The sequence below is a fragment of the Biomphalaria glabrata genome, chromosome 15 (genome assembly GCF_947242115.1).
Source record: "Biomphalaria glabrata chromosome 15, xgBioGlab47.1, whole genome shotgun sequence".
Lineage (NCBI taxonomy): Eukaryota > Metazoa > Mollusca > Gastropoda > Planorbidae > Biomphalaria > Biomphalaria glabrata.
The window spans coordinates 24,561,054-24,583,349 of NC_074725.1; the positions used below are offsets into that span (position 1 = coordinate 24,561,054).

General features: G+C 36.1%; 1 protein-coding gene across 4 annotated transcripts in view; it reads right to left on the reverse strand.

Annotated features, from left to right (window-relative positions):
- Nucleotides 1-22,296, reverse strand: part of LOC106079153 (chordin-like) — a 68,128-nt gene that overhangs the window by 26,732 nt on the left and 19,100 nt on the right. For 3 of the 4 annotated variants that reach the window (XM_013240292.2, XM_056012529.1, XM_013240293.2), the window contains 2 exons: nt 17,924-18,399; nt 4,254-4,323 (listed from right to left, as the gene is read on the reverse strand). In XM_013240292.2, coding sequence (XP_013095746.1) covers nt 4,254-4,323; nt 17,924-17,971 — 118 coding nt within the window. In that variant the 5' untranslated portion in view covers nt 17,972-18,399. Of the gene's footprint in view, nt 1-2,724; nt 2,882-4,253; nt 4,324-17,923; nt 18,400-22,296 lie in introns of those variants that run through there. The other variant, XM_056012530.1, reaches the window with a different exon arrangement.

The following is a 22,296-nucleotide window of genomic DNA, read 5'->3' on the forward strand; positions in this document are numbered from 1 at the left end:
TAAATAAATTGTCAGCAGAGAGAAAGATATTCTTTTTTAATAATTAATAAGAAAAACATTTAAAAAAATAGTTTTTTGTTTTTTTAAAAGACAATACTTCCTTTATACATTTTAGAGCAATTATTTTGCTCTTAACTAATGAATGCTAGATTTTTTTTAAATCCTGTTCCACCCTCACCCCCCCCCACACACACACACACAACCCAGGAGAAAAGTCCTGGTTAAGCGAATATCTATAAATCTACTGGACTTTATGAGTAGTCTAACATGCAAAGAATCGAAGATGACTAGAATACTTTAGAAAACCTTGATATTTGACCATTAACCCCATAGATGAGCTTGATAATAATGATAAATGTACACTTCAAGAATTAAAACTTGCAAAATTAAAATCCATGAAAATGATGAAATGGTTGCTAAATTATTAGAATATCTAGGATAAAGGAAGAACTAGGATAAAGGAACTTGAGCCTCTCAAAGCCCTTACTGAAATGAAATTGTTAACTTTAAAGATGATCATACTTTTCTCGAGCCTACAAGAGAAAAAACAAAGAATATTTGTAGAGTTCCTTTATTTTATTAAACTGAATGCAAAACTAATCAAGAAGTTCCAAGATTTCTTATTATCACATGTATATGCATATGTACACAGTGTTTTCATACCATTGTTTAAAACTGGCCATTTTGGTAAGAGGATATCTGTCAATGTTTTTGAAAACACAACCCAACATTTTAGTACTTAAAAAAAAATTCTATAAAAAAAAAAGGCCTCAAAATGTAAAAAAACAACACCACCAATTTCGCTTTATTAAAAAAAAAGACACCTTAGTTCAGAAGACAAGCACTTTACACTTTACCACTCAGCCACCATGCTCCCCCCATCGCCTATTTATCACAAAAAAGTTATTTACCACCGAATCACAAAGGGGTTCAATAAATCTGGATCTGGAGCCCTCAAGGGCATTTGTAAAAATAGTAAAAAAGAAGGTGTTGACTTAAGAATTTAAATTTATCATTGGACTGTTATGAATCTCACTGCTCTATTTTGTGTCTGTTCCAGTTTCTTAATGTTTTCTTGAGTTGAGAGGTCCCAAACAGAGGATGCATATTCTATCATTGGCCTAACCAAGGTTAAATAACATTTTAATGTTCTTATTTGATTTGTAGACATTTCTTTTAATAAACCCTAATACTTTGTTTGATTTTTAAATAGTTACATTATGGGGATTCCAGGTTCCATGGCAATTTGTTCACTGAAATTTCGTTCACCAACAATTTGTTCATGACTATTCATTCACCTGTTAAATTGCTCACTGACAACTTGTTCACCAACAATTGGTTCACAACAAATTATTCACACAACAAATCATTCACTGACAAATCGTTCACTTGATAGTAACATATTCTAAATATTATATTGTCGTTGCATGTTTAATTTGTTTACACAAACAGGAGATTGATATATTATGTTACAGCTTTTGTTGCTATTATTTCAAAAACAAAATTGATTGCTAGAGATCGGGTCTAATCCAAGTTTCTTTGTTAATTTTTCTAAAGCATGAGGATAGTAGATGATAAAAATCAGAGAATATAATATTAACCTGATCTATCAGCCCAAGGCTATTTGGCGAAAAAGACGAAGCGGACAACCTATCAGCCGCAATGTAAGGAGGGTGAGGAGCTGGATAGAGAAGACCCATTTCAGCACCAATTTTTTAAGGTATTAGCGCCCCATAGACTATTTTATGCTCTTTTTTACTATCAATTTCTAAAGTTAAAGTTCAAATGTTTGTCAGGGAGACAAATACGATGCCAACTTTCTGACCAACAAACACCTCAAAAGAAGATACATGGGTCATAATGGGTGGCTGTACCTGTGGCCAAAATGAAGGTGTTTGTTTCCATGGTATCTGGGGGGGTGGGGAGAGAAAGTAGTAAAATAATGTGACAGAACTATCTGAAGGGTCTCCATGTGCCTTTTTCACATGTATTAGGACTTATTCAGGCCTAGAACTTCTTAAAAAACTCTTACCTTTTTAATTCTGTTCTGCTTTGAAAAAAGGTTTTGGAAATTTATGTGCATAAATTATGCAAATTAGCTTGGCTTATTTTAATAAATGTTAATATTTCAGATTTATTCCATAAGATTATATTAGTTCATTCATTTCTCTTCAATAGTATATATAGCTTTGTGTATGTAAGTAATTAGTTTATTTATTAGGATTTTTTTTGTAAGAGAAATGCTAAGTCTGGAAATAGGGCTCTGTCTTTTTGGTATAAGACATGCTAAAAGGCTCCGTCTTAAGAGTGTTAAGAATATGTTACTATCTAGACGACTAGTGAACAATTTGTCAGGGAACGAAATGTCAGTGAACTAATTGTTGTATCCCTTGGATTTCATGAGTTTTTCATTTAATTTAGTAGGCCCTATAACAACTCTGCCTCTAGAGACTCTAGAGGTATTTTAAATTTTTAGTCTGTGTTACCAGGAATAAGAATAAGATAATAAGAATAATTATAACTAATTATAAAATGTAGTATCTAGATGATGATCTAGATTTAAATTTTGGATCTACTTGAAGACTTGAAGTTGATCTAGATCTAGTTAATTCTAGATCTAGTTTGACTAAACCCTATAGCCCTAAATTCTAAATTGACCAGATCACTAAACTAGAGACGTATCTATACAATAATAATAATAATAATAGACTTAAATAGACTTACAAGATCTATATACTAATAGTAAATTTAAAATTAGTAAATATAGATCTAGATGACTAGAATCTATACTATACTATACTTATAATGACTGTCTATAGATATGGTAAATTAATAGATCTACTCATCTAGACTTGAAAAATCGATATAATCGATATAGATTATAGATCTAGACCTAGATCTAGAGTAGTTTATTTAATCCGGACATTATATGAATTCGGACACTCGCTGTTTTTGTGGTCATTAAATCTTTATTTTAATAATAGTATGAAACTACAGACTATATTTTTTGGTTGGCTAAGTCTATGCTAATGAGCCCGGCAATATTTATTCTGTTTTTAGGGCTGATTTATTTGATTCATAAGCCAAGTTGTTTGATTCCATACAAAAGAAAAATAATAGGGTGTTTGTATTGAATTACGATTTTCTTACCAAAATTTATTTCAGACAGACAGTTTTGGACATCAATGTTAATGATCTTATATTATATTTGTTTGTTTGTTGTTTTTTTATAGAAAATAAATGGGCAAATGTTTGGAGTGAGCTTGATACATTGAATGAAGTTAAATACCTAGATCTAGACCTACTAGATAGATCTAGTATCTAGATTTATATAGAGTTATAGAAAGAATATAGAGGATTCAGCTATTTAGGCAAGAATGGCTATCCTAACCTATACTATACTACAAAAGTCAAAGATCATCTGTATTAGAAATGTATTTTATTAAATGAATAAACAAAAAACACTAACATTCAACACACATCTAATCATGCAAACATAAAATAAGTCTAAAAGTCGGTGTAGAAGTCACTATCTTATTGACCTAATTTTGGTAGATTAAGTGTGTTCATTTTTTATTTTTTGTGTTCGTATTTATGCATAATTTGAAAACATTTAAGTGTCAACATATTTTTTTTTTTCGTTTTCGAAATGTCCACCCACATTTAAGAATTTAAAAAAAAAAAAGTTTCAACTTCTATCACAGAATCATAAAGAAGAAATAAATAACATATAAATAATCATGCATTTCTGTTGAAAATGTGAGGGATCTTAAAATTTAGTTAATGTTAATATAGTCTTAATATAGTCTAGAATAAAAATCTGAGTTTATTGATGCCTAAATATAGAGTGTATAGAGACTGAAATAAATTATACATATGGTGTCCGGAATCAAATAATGTGGGTCAAATTTGTCTGAATTAAATGAAAACACATGGCCTCTTTGACCATAAATTTAAATGTAATATATAATAACAAATATAGGTTAGAGTTAGGGGTACAAATATAAGTAGTCATCCTTTAGTCTTTAGTAACTTATTCTCCTAAAATTATATATAAACTAAAGATTTTGATACTTCATTCTTCATTTTGTTTTATATAATATGTCAAACCATTGTCAAATAGTGCACTGTTAAAGTCAAACTTTGAAATTTTGGCCTATAGAGGTCTAGGTGTCCGAATAGCATAAAATGATGATAAACTACTCTAGAATCTCAATCTAGACTTTTACGGTTATTCAACTTATTCGGATTACCTGATGATGATCTGGCGACAACTCTCAACAAACAAGATAGAGTTACAACTAAAGTGACCGGGAAAGCAATCTGAAAAAAAAAAAATAAACATAGATCTAGATCTAGTCTAGATTATAGATCTAGTTGTAGTCTATATTCTAGACTAGATCTCGAATACAGACTATGGATCTAATCTAGATCTAGATCTAGAGAAGAGTCTACATAGAATTAATTGAAATATCAAAATAAATAAAGTGCGAAGATATCGCTCTCTTATCAGAAAGTTTAAATTAGACAACGTTCGCTACAAAATAACTATTACTAGATATATAGTAGCTTCTTATATTAGGCAAAATAACTATTACTAGATATATAGTAGCTTCTTATATTAGGCACAGCTCATCAAATTCTCCTTTAAGAAACACGTCGCTTTTTTTGTTTATAATTAACTTATTTTTATGTTTGGAGCTAAAAACGATGTTTCGGGACAGTGCATGTCCAATTTTAGATAAGTTCCTGTATTTTTGTTCCGCTTTCCAAAGCAGATGGCAGTTTTTTAGATTCTCGGTAACCAAGTATGTAAAGCTATTGTATAAACCTCCCCCGGCAATTCATACCCATATAAGGAATGAAGGCTATATTATGAGCCTGTTTGATCGTGAGATACTGATCTCTTAAATCTCTGTTGGCGAACTTCAAAAGTCCCAGAGGACTGGCAAAAGGGAGTGATTGTAAAGCTTCCAAAAAAGGGCAACTTGGCAGACTGTAACAACTGGAGGGGCATTACTCTCCTCTCTGTCCCAGGCAAAGTTTTCAGCACTGTTTTGTTGAGACGGCTTCAACAGTCTGTAGATGAAAGGCTCAGAGAAGAACAAGCAGGTTTCCGAAGAGGCAGATCATGTACAGAGCAGATTTTCGTTTTACGAAATATCATAGAACAAAGTTTTGAGTACCAACAACGGCTAACGATCAGTTTCGTGGACTTCAAAAAAGCGTTTGATAGTGTCCACCGAGAATCACTATGGAAAATAGTTAGAGAATACGGTATACCAGAAAAATTCGTCCAGATCCTACGACACCTTTACAGTCAGTCTAGTTGCTGCATTAAAACAGAAGAGGGAACAACAGAGTTTTTTACAATCGAGACAGGTGTGAGACAGGGGTGCATCTTATCTCCCTTCCTTTTCCTCCTAGCCATCGACTACATAATGAGGAGAGCAATGAACCAGACTGCCTTTGGTATTCCATGGCATGAACAACTCCGATTGACGGACTTGGACTTTGCTGATGATGTTGCACTACTCGGGGCTACAAATAAATGCATTCAAGAAATGACGGAGAGCCTAGACAGAGAGGCACCCAAAATTGGCCTCCGCATAAACTTGGATAAGACTAAAATTATGCGAGTGGGATATAAGGCAAAGGGTGTCCCCGTCAGACTTGGCGAGTCAAAGCTTGAAGAGCTGGACAAGTTCACGTACCTTGGCAGCATCATAACAAATGATGGAGATGCTTACCATGATGTAGCGTGCCGAATAGGAAAGGCAGGGAGCATTTTCCAAAGGCTGCAGCCTATTTGGACTAGCCAAGCCATTGGACTCGAGACAAAAATACACCTTCTCAACACAATCGTCATTCCAACTGCTACATATGCATGTGAGACGTGGAAGTCATCTGTCAAAATTGAGAAAAGACTAAATGTGGCTCAACAGAGATGGCTGAGACGGATTTTAGGAGTCAGTTACACAGACCGGATCTCAAACAAGGAAATCCTTTGCCGAACTGGGAGTCGAACACTTAGTGAGGTTGTGACTGAGCGTCGCATGAGGTTTGCGGGACATGTTCTACGTCAAAATGAATTACGCACACCAAGAGTTGCGATAACATGGAAGCCAAAACGAGGAAAGCGCAAACAGGGACGTCCTCGTATTACCTGGCGACACACCTTCATGGAGGACCTCAGAACAGTGGACACCAGATGGGAAGAGGCTTCAGACATTGCCAGTGACAGATCATTATGGAGACAGCTTGCCGCCCAATGCGCCGAACGGCGCGGGAGGACCTAAGTCTAAGTCTAAGTAAAGTCTTGATCGTAGGCTGGTGGATCTATCAAAATAAGCTTCCAAACATCTTAAGAAAGACATTTCAATCACATTTATTCCGTAAGCTGTTAAATAAAATTTAAAAAGGAGGTGTTTCAACATTAATAATGAATTTAACACATTCTCCTATAGTGCACAAGGCAAAATCGTAATAAGAAATATTACTGGGATTAATAAATCTATGATTTTTTCAATGAATAAAAGTGACCTAGATCGAGATATCTAGAATATATAATTTATGAATGAAAGAAAAAGTGCGGGCTGCTAATTTGAAGCCAGAGACCATGCCCACTGCAGGTGATCACACCAGGCGAGAGCTGGTGGTGAGGAGAGGTATACACTAAGCGTGTAGTGTCACAACCTATCATACAGGCAGTGGAGGGAAGGGGGAGAGAGAGTCATGAAAAGAATTATAAGCATCTATGGGAGGGAGGGGATGTTAAGGTGTAACAAAACGAACATCCAAAATATGAAAAGAAGAGGGTCCTTGGATGGGAATTAAAAGAAACAGAGAATACATGTAGCCTAGTTGAAAATATCATGTTTATTAAATTATAATAATTAATTTATAGATCTATGATTTATAGAGATTTATTTCTGTCTGTTTCTACACATAGATTATATAGGTAGGCATATATAAAGAGACAAAATACTATAAATACATATTGCAGAAGTGAATCTACTTCTTTTAATACAATCTAAATAATTTTTAATTAACACAGATATAATTTATTAGCAATAATATAGTGGTGTTTCTTAACGGTGCTCGATGTGCGCTAAAGGAGAAAGCACAAAAACTGCGTTTATTATAGGAGCATGAAGTGACCTGATTTATTTTAAAATAAAATCTTGACTATGAGTGGTAATTCAAAGAAACACAGCTATTTTTATTGTCCTTTAGTTGCAGAATAAGAATCTCTTTCAGTTTTTTTGTAAGTTAAACCGTCACCAAATAAAAAAATAAAATAAAAATTTGACCTAGTTCCCGAATACGGTGTGCCTAATATAAGAATCTACTATATATATAAATATATATACATACATACAAGAATTGCTCGTTTAAGAGTATAGGATATATATATATATATATATACATATATATATATATATATATATATATATATATATATATATATATATATATATATATATATATTTACTTTTAAAAATTAGACTTGTCTTCGAGTCCGAAAATTAATTAGGAGCAGTGGCGTCACTTGGAAAGTGCGGGGGGGGGGGGTGCGGTCCGCACCGGGTGACACCCACCAGGGGGTGACACCCAAGTGGAAAAGAATTTGTAGTTTGGAAAAAACAGACAACTTAGACAAAAATAAGTGATTAGCTAGATATCCAAATATACTTTGATCTATATATTTTAATTTACTTTATTTTTTGGTAGGCCTACAAATATCTAAAATGCTAAGTGTTGAAAATGGGACGCAAAGGTTGTCTTTCTTTTAAGGACAAAAAGTTGGTTGCATTTACATTATTTTATATTTTATTATTAATCAAGTAAAAACGGCATTATTGCCAAAATTTAAAAAAAAATTTATTAGAACTAGAACTTCTCTCCATAAACTACAATATCAATTCAATTATTGTTGTTTTTTTTTATAAGACTTTTCAATGCGTCTTCAACAACGCGATTTTAAAGTCTTCTATCTTCTTATGTCAGAACTGATACATTTCTCCTGACTGACGTATGATCGTACAATCGACGTATTTTAACGTGTACCGAACAGGTCTGCTACAAACCCTTTTGCTAAACATGAATATGATCAAATGACGATCAAGCCCATTAAAAGCTTGCATGTTTTACTGCAGTGTTTCTCAAACTGTGGGGGTATGACAAAGTGGAGGAGGAGAAGCCTTTCAAATTATTTTTCAAGGGTAAAATTAAAAGATTGTATTTTGTAGTAGCCTAAATTACTCAACGTCCTAATATGAACCCAGTCAAATGTCTTTCTTAGGCCAGAAATTCTCACAACTGTTGTATGTCGTTATTTTGACGACTTTTGTGGGACAAAAATAAAAGCTCTGTAGGGTACGTTCTTACTGAAAAAGAAAATGATCGACCATCACACCCACTACAGTGCGCTATTTGTAGCTCGAATATCCCTAGTATAACTATGTAGACCAATGTTGACTCCTTCTTTATTAGACTTAGCTTGGCTTGCGACTTTTACTTTTTAAAATTTGAATGAATATTGCCTTCTGATCGCAAAAAAATAATTCAATATCGAAACGTCTTTGCCTGTTATATTATGCTCTTTTTAACATTATCTCAGCATACTACGAGAAACAAAGCACTGTGTTGACGCCAGGAAAAAAAAGAATTATGAAGCCCAGAACGCAGGACGGCACCTGGCGAAGCTTACGGCACTCCCCCTAGATCTTTTCGCTTAAAATGGGGGCGGGGGGGGCTTATTTTTCTCTTATGCTATTTCCAGCAAAAAATTTTTTAGAATTTACAAAAATTATCTACAAATCAACATTTACGAAACCAAAGGCTCGACTAGCTTTTAATGAATTCACTTCGTACATTTTCATTCTAAACATAATGTTATAACAAATTAAGACGGAAAATTTTATCATAATTATATGTCTTTAAGTATCTTTTCTTTTTCATTACATTCTTAAAAGCCTTCCGAAACCCATTGTTAGAGCCTTCATCGGTTTCCCCTTTTAGGTACCTAGCTGACTAAGGGGGTGCGATACAACAAAATGTCTAGCAAAAAAACGGGAAAAAGTTTGAGAAGCACTGTTCATTTGCATTGAATGTTTCTCACACTTCAAATTCGGCCCGTCCACCTCTTCTTAATTTATTTTCGTTAACTTGCGATTTCTTACTAGGAGAAATGATGAAATCTAAAATCAAAGAAAATGAGTTTCTGAATTTCAGAAACACTGAAAAAAAAAAGCATGACAATTAAATGACTAAGGGGCGGGGAAAAATTTTTGGTCTAGATTCTTAAATATTTTAGATGGTAGTAAAACTTTGAATAAGGTTCACTGGCGGATCCAGGGGGAGGGGGCGGTAGGGGCGATCGCCCCCCCCCCCCCCACTCGGCCGACCGGGGGGGGGGGGCGGACGAATTTTAGTATAGAATTCACACAATATGTATACGAATTTATTACTTATGTTAATAATATATACTAATTATTTATATTTCAACCTATTTTTAGATTATTTCGCCCCCCCCTTCTAGTATTTTGGCCGATTTGGTAGGGTCGGGAGGGGGCGATGGCATCAATCCGCCCCGCCCCCCACCATAAACTTTCGAGTGGGGGGGCGGTCCTATTTATTTGCAGAAATCACAGCTTGCTAACAGAATCAATTAAATATCTATATGATTAAAACTTGTTATTGGTATTTTAACCGGTCTTTATATTATGTCGTTCATCTTTGGCCGATTGGAAGGGGAGGATCGAATACCTCTACTGCCCTTCACATCTAAACTCTTTGAGTGGGGGTGGGGCGGTCCTACTTTTATGGAGAAATCATAGTATGTGAACACAATTAGTCGAATATCTATATAATATAAACAGGTGGAAGTGCGATACATGCAATCACCTTCCCCCCATCGGACAAACCAATACTTTTTCTTTTTGTATTATAGTAAGAAATTACAAAATTTAAAAAATCTGTCACTAATATAATTTTTATATGCTATCAAGTAAATTCTTATATCGAGTCGCCCAACCTCTATTCTTTAATGCAAAATGCAATCATTAGCAGAAATTATAAAAAGGAGCGAGGATTAATCGTTTTCATTTTACCGCCCTTCCCCTTTCCAGACAGAGTTTGTGTAATTTCACATGAATTTATCATAACTATTTTAAGAAAGACTTAGCTTTGGAAAAGTTATAATTCAAACGAAACTTTTCAATATAACAGTGACGGTTGAGATGAGTTCAAAAGCCAGATAATTTTTTCCTAGTTGACTTTTTCCAACCTTTACTCTATCTCATATTTTTCTAGTTAAATAAATTTAGGACTATAACTCACAATTTATGCTTACATTTTATTGAATATTATTAATCGGATTTTTTTTTCGGCGGCGATCCTCAAAGCCTTAATCTAAATATGTTGGGTATCTTATCTTTTCAAAGAAAAAATCGGTTGTATTTGCAATGTATTTAAGGGACTATAAATTCATATTAGAATATTTTTCCACATTATTCAAAAGGTCCTTTATAATAGAATGAATAATGAGCTGTATGTCAGTAGAATGCGTTACTGCAGTGAAGAATACCAAAAAACTCTTTTAGCATTGAGGCTTCGCCCCGAACCTCACTGATGAATAATAAGCTGTAGATGTCAGGAGAATGTGTTTCAGCCTTGAAAAATGCAAGAAAACTCATTTTGCGTCGGGGCATCGCCCCGAACCCCACTGATAAATAATGAGCTGTAGATTTCAGGAGAATGTGTTTCTGCAGTGAAAAATGCAAGAAAACGCTTTTGGGTGTCGGGGCGAACCCACTGAGGAAACTTGCAGCGCTTTCCCAAACCCCCAAGCTTGCAAGAGAAAGGCCTGAACATGACTGTTTTTTTTTTTTCTGTTTTTTTTTTTTGCCGAAGATTGAGAAACAGTCTTATTTTATTCTCACATATCGAATATATATAAAAATATATATATATATATATATATATATATATATATATATATATATATATATATATATATATGCTATACGCACGTTTATGCATAGGGTTAGAGTTTACTGGGCGTTAGGGTTAGGGTTTGGAAAAAAATCGCCCCCCCCCACTCCAAAGTTCTGGATCCGCCAGTGATAAGGTTAGCATGTTGTTAAACAGTTTCCGTAATGTGTAAAAGTCTAAGAAAGAAAAACATGTTCAGTTAATATAAAGTTTATTTATTATTTAATAAACGTACAACTTTAATATATGTAGTAACCATGGATAAAATGTCATAATCAATCAAAATTAAAATAGAATAGATACTCATTTTACATTTGTGTAACAATATTGGGAAATGTTTGGAGACTGTTGTTGAGGAGGTGGTGACACCCTAAGCCTACCGCACCGGGTGATACCGACCCTAGTGACGCCACTGATGAGAAGTGCAGTATTTTACGTCACTGGCGGGCTAATTTTTGTAGAGAAATCACACCATTTATGTACAAAAGTATTTACTTATCTTAATAATACATATTAATTTTTACATCTTAATCAACTTTTATATTATGTGACCCACCCACCCCCTTTTTTTTTCGGTGGTGTGTTGGTAGGCCTAGACTAAAAAAAATTGCATCTATTCTTAGCCTACCCTAACCCTTCAAACGCAAGGAGGGGGGAAATTTTTGTAAAGAAATCACACAATTTTCGTACAAAGTTATTTACCTTTACCAATTCTTTAGTCTGTTGGACCATTGGGGCACCAGGCAAGACTTGTCGACCGTCTTTCTCCATTACTTATTATTATTTATTTACTTCTCTTAATAATGTATACTAATTTATTTATATATAAATTGCATCTATCAACCCAACCATAACCTTTCGGGTGAGGGGAGGTTAAATTTTTGAGAAAAAATCATATAGGTCGATATTTACAACTAAAATATCTAAATAATGTAAGCTAGTTATTGATATTTTATCCCGTTTGTTCATTATATCGCACTTCACTGTAATCCCAAATTCAATCATTAGTAGGCTAAATATAAGAGGCTGGTCGGTAATAGGCCTATATATAGGTTGGACCGTGGAGAAACTACAATTTTTAAAAAAATCTGTTCCTAATATAAGAACTATATGCCATGTATTACATTCTTATATCGAGTCGCTCCTCCCTCCCTTTTGTCTAATGCAATCATTAGTAATAAATATAGAATTGAGAGAGGAGCCATACATACTTGTTTTCATTATACCGCCCCGTTCCTTATTCCAACAAAAACATGACTTTTAAAACAGGAGAGTTGAAATTTACTTCAAGAGAATTGGTTTAATATATTAAACTTCGGCTGCCAGCAGACCTCTAATTTGGGCTGACACATACATATATATATCAGTGGCGTCACTAGGGTGGGTGTCACCCGGTGCGGTCCACTCAGGGTATCACACCGCACCCCCCCCCCACACACACACAAACAGAAATATTTCGTGTTTTTGTGTTTGTTTGTTTAGCCATAATACACATACTTTATAATTAACTTCATTAATTGATTGTTAAACTATAAAATGTCAATTAAATTTTAAAATTCAGTTGTTACAATTTATCTATAGTTAAATTTTGCAACAATGCAACCTTAAGTAAATTAGAGTTTTTTTGTTGTTTTTTTCTGGATTTCAAACTTGAAAACGTATCAATCACCATAAGTTAATTTCTTGAAAGATTTCATTTTTAATAAATTTGCCCGTTATGAAAGTGTTGTCTACATCCTCTTCGAACGTGTTATGACTTTGGTAAAGAAAAATTTTAATTATCCACCACTTTATCAATAGTTTAAAGGTAGGCCTACTCTTATGTATCTTTGACCTTCTAGTACATCTTCCACGCACAAAAAAATAAAGCAACGATAGGTAAAATAAAAGACATCTGGCAATAGATCTTAAGCTGCACCTCTAATAATTTTAGAACGAAAAAAAAATTCCATTGCACCAAAATCTTAGGCAAGAAGCATTTTCTGAAAAAGAATGACCACATAGATAGATTAAGTGAATGTTATACACATCTATTGGAGAAGCGGTGGTTGAGAGGTAAAGCGATTGGCTTCCGAAACCTGGGTTGCATGTTCGAATCCTGGTGAAGACTGGGATTTTTAATTTCAGGATCTTTGGGCGCCTCTGAGTCCACCCAGCTCTATTGGAGAAGCGGTGGTTGAGAGGTAAAGCGATTGGCTTCCGAAACCTGGGTTGCATGTTCGAATCCTGGTGAAGACTGGGATTTTTAATTTCAGGATCTTTGGGCGCCTCTGAGTCCACCCAGCTCTAATGGGTGCCTGACATTAGTTGGGGAAAAATAAAGGCAGTTGATCGTTGTGCTGGCAACATGACATCCTTGTTAACCGTAGGCCACAGAAACAGATGACCTTTACATCATCTGCACTATAGACCACAAGGTCTGAACAGGGAACTTTTATACACATGTATTAAATAGCTTTTCTGTTGGTTCTTAAAATTTACTGTACTCCTTTATGGCTCATTACACCGAAGCTGCATTGTTTATATTCCTGAGCTCGACATATCAGAAATTCAAGCTCACTCCTTTCTAGACATTTTAAGATATTAAGAAGATCTCACCAGCTTTGTTCTCCATTAAAATCGTCCTTAGTATGGTCACAAAATGTTAAATATTCTGATTTTATAGAAACTGTGCAATATATCCTTCCATTGTTTTTCTTCTTTACATCAACCATAGCAACGACTTCCTTGTCCATTGTATTAGTACACGGATGTCATTGTTTTCCAATTTTCCAATCCTGATGACTATTTTTCATACGTCTTTTACTATTCCAATCTCGGATTTTATATCCATCACGTATTAAATAACTAATTTGTATTTCATTTCTATAGAATTCGTTGAAAATAGTTGATAACAAAAAAACACAATTTTTTTGCCATTATAAGTGACTAAATCATCCTCAACAGGAAGCATCGGAACCATTATTTTAACAACTGGTGTGCTTTTCCTTTTCCTCGGGATAATTTTCTGCGCAATTCATGGGAAATTGGCACATGATAAAAAGAAATTATCTCCTAAAATATTGAAATCTATATCATTCCACTGATTCATTGTAACATTTCCTACTTCTTGGCTAGGGTTTCTTTTACAATCATCTTCTGAAATTACATCATCATCTTCAGATATCTCAATTGTTGCTTAATTAATTTCATATTCTACAAAATTTACATATGCCTGAAGAATGCCGTCATTTGTGAAACAGTGACTATTTGGTTGGCATCCTGATACTAAGATGCTAGCTATTTCAATAGATTCAATAAAAACCATGTTAAAAATCAAAGCAGCGTTTATATACATGCATCTAAAAGTAAGGTTTCACATCTGCTTTTAATATAAAATATAATATAACGTTTTGGACTATTTGTAGAATTTCATAAAAAAAATTCAAATTAAAATACAGTTAGCCGAAATATTTTTAAAGATATAGATATAAATATGATTCGGGTTTGGAAAAAAACGTACCCAAACATGGGACAGTTATCAGTCATAATTAATTATCGACCATGTAAAATATTGCATTCTTATCATTTTTATTATCATTATAGGCATAATGTTTGTTAATTGTAATGCACAAATTGTAAGACACATTTCCACAAGGATAATAAAGCGTGGTTGAGAGGCTAAGTACGCTTGAACTTGGCTTGGCTTGGCTACCTATGAAGGGGGCTCGAGGTTCGACACCCGACTCGAGCAGAGTTGTGTTTACTGAACGCCCAAAGGCAGCACGGAAAATCTTCTCCCACTGGTCCACAAATGAGATTGGATCATAGCGCTCTGAGCATGCTATAAGCATGAAAATAGCGCTATATAAAACTATAATTATTACTATTTATTATTATTATTATGTTAGAGTCGAATGAGTATTCATTATCTGGCGCTGCCAGGGTCGATTTTCGGTTAAGGGAAACAAAATTCATCGTAGTCCCTTTATCAGTTTCCACTGAGGAATTTTTGGTGATGTGGCAGGTCTGCAACAGTACCGCCCTCTGACAGGCAACGAGAATCTTCCTAGGAATGTTAAGGGCCTTGAAGATAATCTGTGAGATCAGTTGTAATTATATCCTCGGTTGATATGGTGGGAAGCGTGGTCGAGAGGCCAAGTGCGCTTTAACTTGGCTTAGCTTGGCTACCTAGAAGGGGGCTCGAGGTTCGACACCCGACTCGGGCAGAGTTGTGTTTACGCAGCACAGAAAACCAACTCCTAGATACCTTCCCCCACTGGTCCACAAATGAGATTGGACCAAAGCGCTCTGAGCATGCTATAAGCATGAAAGTAGCGCTATATAAAAGCTATAATAATAATAATAATAATGGGGTATATTGTTATTTTAGATAGCTTCCATAAACGCTTAATCTCCAAGCCTAAGTTCCCACAGTTTCGTTGTTTTTTAAACTCAGTTGTCCTTAAGTTATGAGATAGTGGTACGACGAAGCCAATAATGGTAGCGGCTTTTCCTTTTTTATCAATGAGCAGCAGGTCAGGGCGAATCTACCGTTTTGTTGGTCTAAATAGGCCTATCCCAGTACAGCAGATGATCAGTAGACTCTTGAACCTCTTGTGGTGAATATTTGTAATAAGGAGGCGTATCCTTACCGATCAAATTATGTGTCAAAGCCAAGTGCTGGTGCATTAACTTTGCAACTTGGTTATGGCGACCTAGGCAGGCAGATTCTGATAGGGCTGAACATCCTGCCTTTATGTGTTCAATTGATTCAACATTTCCACATTTTCGGCATTTGTCGACGACGTTAAGTTTTAGGATATGTTTCTCGTAATTTTTTGTCCTGTTTTGTATTGCTGTAATAAATCTTCCAGTTTCAAGGTAGAGATGACCTGCTTTGAGCCATGCTAAGGAAGCAGCCTTGTCAATGTTGCCCCATCTAATAAAGCCGGGAATTTTCCGTGGAGTGTTTTTTTCTTCCCATTGGCGAATCTCATGCCCTACGTCGTCCAAACCGACATTAAAATCAGCATTGTTTAGGTTCAGAGGAGTTGCATCATAGTCGTATTTACGTAGGAAGGAAACTAGTTCATTGCTGGAGGCGTGCAGTTTTGATCGTATTTTAAAACTTGCATCTTTCATAATTTGAATATGTTCTGCAACCACGGCATCCATCCTTTATGGGCATGTACAACCTTATTGTGGAGGACTTGAAGTATAAACATCGAAATTTAGTTAGTAATTTTCTCGTGAGCGTGACATGTCATGTAGGTCGTTGTCAGTCCATTTGATGACATCGGTAGTGCAAATGAGCACTGGGACGGCCCAGCTATTTATTGCAGTGATGAGGTTACCGCCAGACAGTTTTGTGTTGATAATTTTATTTACTCTCTGCTTGTATTTGCCAAGAAAGTCCACTTTTAATTTTTTTTATGGTTTATCGTGACATTCTGGTTTATTCCAAGATATTGATAAAGGGAGGAAGAGTTCAGTTCTCCGAAGCCTTCAAATGTAATGTTAGTGTTGGCTGCCCATGGAACTATACTAAAGGAACAACGACTTCGAGGTTTTTTTACAAAGCCGTATAGAAAACAGGTTCTTTTCGCATGTTCTCGCGCATCCTGAATGCCTGCAAAATAAAATGATGGAGACAAAGAAGGATTTTACGCCTCGAACGCGCGCGATTTACCCGTGTTGATTGGAAAATGTTTTTTAGCTTTTTATAAACAGATCGATAAAAAATTTATCCATTTTTAGACAAGCTTTTATGGTAGATATAATTTATTAGAGAAAGAGATTATCGGGTATGATTTTATGATCAAAAAAAAAATAATTCTTACTCTAAAAACTTATAGTTACCATAACAGCTTGTCTGAAAATGAATAAAGTTTTTAATTCTCTTTTATAAAGAGCTAAAAAAAAACATTTTCTAATCAACAGGGGTAAAGCGCGCGCGTTCGAAGCGTAAAATCCTCCCTTGTCTCTATAATTTTTTAAAAAATACAGTGCAGGATGCGCAGACAGGATGCACAAAGACCTGTTTTGAAGTCGTCGTTCCTTTAGTATAGTTCCATGGGCTGCCTTGCCACTTTTTATGCTTATGATACCACACTTAGCCAAGCCAAAAGACATACAGACATCGTCACTAAAGCGTTTTACCGTTTTAATTAAGGCGTGCAACTTTTGCTCGGTTTAGCTTTAAATCATCCATATATTATAAGTGGGTCACACATTTTGTACATTTAGTGTCAACCCTAAAACCGTTTGTAGTGCTATGGAGTAATTTAGATAGTAGGTTAATCGCTGAGGCAGAGCCAGCAGAGCCAGAGGAAGATGTCACCCCTTCTTATGTGCACAGAACCTAGTTTATCATGATTAAGGTGTAGACTTCCATACAGATTTTCAATAGTTATTTTATTCTTGGGTTGATTCTATGAATATCTAGGGTTTTCAATAGCCAATCATGCGGTACTGAATCTAATTTTTTGTAGTCGATGTAGCACATGTGTAAGTTTCTTTTTCGTCTATTAGTTTGGTGCAATATAATACCATCTATAGTTAGCTGTAATTTACAGCCCATATACTCTTCAATGCAACCTTTTTGTTCCTCTTCTAGTAGCTTAGGGGCAGAGCAAAATTTATACATTTTATTATTATTATTATTATGGAATTGAATTAAATTTTAATTTCTAGCACTGCGCTGGTTTAGCTTTCTTATTATAATTATTATTATTTTATACACTATGATTTTTATGTAATAAAAAAAGGTTTCAAACTTTCAACTTCCAATACATGGGATACTTCCAATACGTGGGATTTTAAATCTATTTACACATTATATTTACAAAATCATATTTAGAGTCGCCTTTGATAATGTAGTATTTCATTATGGTATACAAAAAAGTAAAAACACATTATAAATATGTTACAGTTCCAAACCCACCTGAAAATGTATTAAATTCAACATAATGTTGCTAGTCTTGAAATGCATCAAACTCTTCACCCTCAGTTGTCGTCAAAGGTCAGGTCTAGTTAGATGTTCAAAGGTCACATGGATGCTCAGGTCTAGTTAGATGTTCAAAGGTCACATGGATGCTCAGGTCTAGTTAGATGTTCAAAGGTCACATGGATGCTCAGGTCTAGTTAGATGTTCAAAGGTCACATGGATGCTCAGGTCTAGTTAGATGCTCAAAGGTCACATGGATGCTCAGGTCTAGTTAGATGTTCAAAGGTCACATGGATGCTCAGGTCTAGTTAGATGTTCAAAGGACTGATTAAATTTGCTGTTGTTGTTTGTTGTTTTTTTTCAAATTGTAAATAACGTAATAAGCCAACTTTAAGATGTCACTTGGCTGATCTTAATTTAAAGGTTCAAGAGATTTAAACCTCACGGAACATTGGATCCACGGCTTGTTTAACCTGCAAGGATAATGATACAAAAAAAAAAGTAATAGTAAATCATTAACGTCTAAGAAGTTGCAGCATTTGTTATTGAAGAAAATAAGAATTTAGTCTAAACTAGTCGACCGGCGGCGTAGCATACGCCACTATTTGGCAGGGCCGGCCATTGCAACCTATGCGACCGCATCGGGCCCCGAGGACCCGCGCTAATTCAATGTGTATAAATTATTAAATAAAATCATTTAACTTAAAATTAGATTTCCCTCGCCCTCCTGTTGATTTACCAGAAGCTCCTGGAAATCTCCCGAAACGACAAAATATACTAAAAAGTCCTTAAAATATACGGAAATATATAGACAAAAAATGTCATTTTGAGGTGTCATTCAATATGGAAAACGCCAATCCTTCGCGCGATAAAAAAAAAACGGCATTATCCCGTACTTTTGGAATCTGGTGAAAGAAGCTTCTCGCGCCTCAAACTATTGAAGAATTACTAGAGGTCAACAATTCTCAAAGATAGATTGAAACATTTGGTAATTCTTTCAATTGAGCGTGATCTATGTAGGAAATAAAATTTTTATGATATACTGTATGACTTTGCTAAACGCAAGGCTCGTAAAGTAGTTCTGTACGTAGTAAAGAATGAATAAATGCATAGTCGAATTTATTTTCTAATACAAACTCTTAAATTTCACTTATTATCTGCTTCCCTACCCAAACTTGGCCTCGCGAAATCCGTTTTGCATAGTCCCACAATGTTTAAGTCCGGCCATGGTATTTAGTGACGGGTAAATACAGAGTATATATAGTACTTGTCAATCCTACGGGCGATAAATAAAAACGGCATTATGCATTATTCGTAATTGTGTAATCTGGTGAAAGAAGCTTCTCGCGCCTCAAACTAATGAAGAATTACTTTAGTTCAACAATTCTCTTAGATAGATCGAAATATGTGGGTATTGTTGCTATTGAGCGTGATCTATGTAGGGAAATAAAATTTTCATGATACACTGTATGACTTCGCTACACGCAAGTCTCGCAAAGTTTGTGGGATAACTCTTACTTAGCACTTAGGTCCTCCCGCGCCGTTCGGCGCATTGGGCGGCAATCTGTCTCCATAAAGATCTGTCACTGGCAATGTCTGAAGCCTCCTCCCATCTGGTGTCCACTGTTCTGAGGTCCTCCATGAAGGTGTGTTGCCAAGTAATACGAGGACGTCCCTGTTTGCGCTTTCCTCGTTTTGGCTTCCATGTTATCGCAACTCTTGGTGTGCGTAATTCATTTTGACGTAGAACATGTCCCGCAAACCTCATGCGACGCTCAGTCACAACCTCACTAAGTGTTCGACTCCCAGTTCGGCATAGGATTTCCTTGTTTGAGACCCGATCTGTGTAACTGACTCCCAAAATCCGTCTCAGCCATCTCTGTTGAGCCACATTTAGTCTTTTCTCAATTTTGACAGATAACTTCCACGTCTCACATGCAAATGTAGCAGTTGGAATGACGATTGTGTTGAGAAGGTGTATTTTTGTCTCGAGTCCAATGGCTTGGCTAGTCCAAATAGGCTGCAGCCTTTGGAAAATGCTCCCTGACTTTCCTATTCGGCACGCTACATCATGGTAAGCATCTCCAACATTTGTTATGATGCTGCCAAGGTACGTGAACTTGTCCAGCTCTTCATGTTTTGACTCGCCAAGTCTGACGGAGGACACCCTTTGCCTTATATCCCACTCGCATAATTTTAGTTTTATCCAAGTTTATGCGGAGGCCAATTTTGGGTGCCTCTCTGTCTAGGCTCTCCGTCATTTCTTGAATGCATTTATTTGTAGCCCCGAGTAGTGCAACATCATCAGCAAAGTCCAAGTCCGTCAATCGGAGTTGTTCATGCCATGGAATACCAAAGGCAGTCTGGTTCATTGCTCTCCTCATTATGTAGTCGATGTCTAGGAGGAAAAGGAAGGGAGATAAGATGCACCCCTGTCTCGCACCTGTCTCGATTGTAAAAAACTCTGTTGTTCCCTCTTCTGTTTTAATGCAGCAACTAGACTGACTGTAAAGGTGTCGTAGGATCTGGACGAATTTTTCTGGGATACCGTATTCTCTATTTTCCATAGTGATTCTCGGTGGACACTATCAAACGCTTTTTTGAAGTCCACGAAACTGATCGTTAGCCGTTGTTGGTACTCAAGACTTTGTTCTATGATATTTCGTAGAACGAAAATCTGCTCTGTACATGATCTGCCTCTTCGGAATCCTGCTTGTTCTTCTCTGAGCCTTTCATCTACAGACTGTTGAAGCCGTCTCAACAAAACATTGCTGAAAACTTTGCCTGGGACAGAGAGGAGAGTAATGCCCCTCCAGTTGTTGCAGTCTGCCAAGTTGCCCTTTTTTGGAAGCTTTACAATCACTCCATTTTGCCAGTCCTCTGGGACTTTTGAAGTTCGCCAACAGAGATTTAAGAGATCAGTCATTCTGTTAACAATGCACTGTCCCCCATATTTTAGCATTTCTGCTGATATCATGTCTAACCCTGGTGCTTTGTTATTCTTTAGCACTGCAATGGCCATGGTAATCTCCTCAGCAGTTATTGGGTCTGTCTTGACCTTGAGATCATTGTCTAGAGAGGAATCATCATGTCTAAAATAGCAGCTTCAGCGCTAATTGCTTGGAAGCCGGTCAGTGACCGCATCATTACAGCTCGACTCCAAACAAAGCAAATTAAAGTCAGTACAATCAAAGCATATGCCCCTACAGAGGATGCAGAAGATACCATCAAAGATACTTTCTATAATCAACTACAAACCACTCTTGATGAAACACCTACTCACGACCTAATTCTACTGATGGGAGACTTTAACGCCCAAATCAATCCCAACCGAACTGGCTTTGAATATGTAATGGGACCATATGGCTCTGCAGAAAACATCAGTGATAATGGCGAGCGCTTGATTTCTCTCTGCGCATCCAACAGCCTTTCAATTGGAAACACATATTTTAAGCACAAATAAATACACAAAAAAACATGGCGATCACCAAATGGAGAAACCTTCAACGAGATAGATTACATTTGCATCTCCAAACGATGGAGGTCATCTCTGTTAGACGTGCGGAACCGCAGAGGAGCGGATATTGGCTCAGACCACTACCTTGTCAGTGGCAAATGTAAGCTACGATTGAAACGCCAACCAAAACGAGCCACACGACCCCGCCCATTTAATGTAGAGAAGTTTAAAGACGGCAACACTGCAGCACAGTTCCAATTGAAACTAACGAACCGCTTTGAGGCTCTTGCAGATATATTGACCCTTGAAGAAGAGTGGGCCAACTTCAAAGATACCACGATTGGGTGCGCGGAAGAAGTTATCGGAAGGAGGCGAGGTTCATACTAGGAACGGTGGATACAAGACAGAACATGGAAATTGATAGATAAGAGGAAAGAGGCCAAACGTAGACGAGATCAGAAAAATGAAACACAGGTGCGCAGCCTAGCGGATGAAGCCAATAGGAAAGCAGATCTGAAAGTAAAGAGAAGCTGTCGGCGAGATAAACGGGACTGGATTGAGCAGAAGGGACAAGAGGCACAAGCAGCTACAAGCAGAAATGACACAAAAACCCTCCATCGTATTGTCCGAGATCTCACTGGAGCAAAGAGTGGACATGGGGCACCGATAAAAGACAAGCAAGGCAAAACTTTGTTAACGAAAGAAGAACAGGATGCAAGAAGGGTAGAGCACTATAAAGAGACCCTTAACCAACTGTCGCCAGACCTAACTTACATATTCAAGGACCCCTCTCAAGACAGGGATAACTCTAATCTGCAGAAATATGAGTGATCATACAAACTCTTGAGGGAAGAAGTGAATTATATATATAGAAATCTGTCACTGGTAATGTCTGAAGCCTCTTCACACTTGC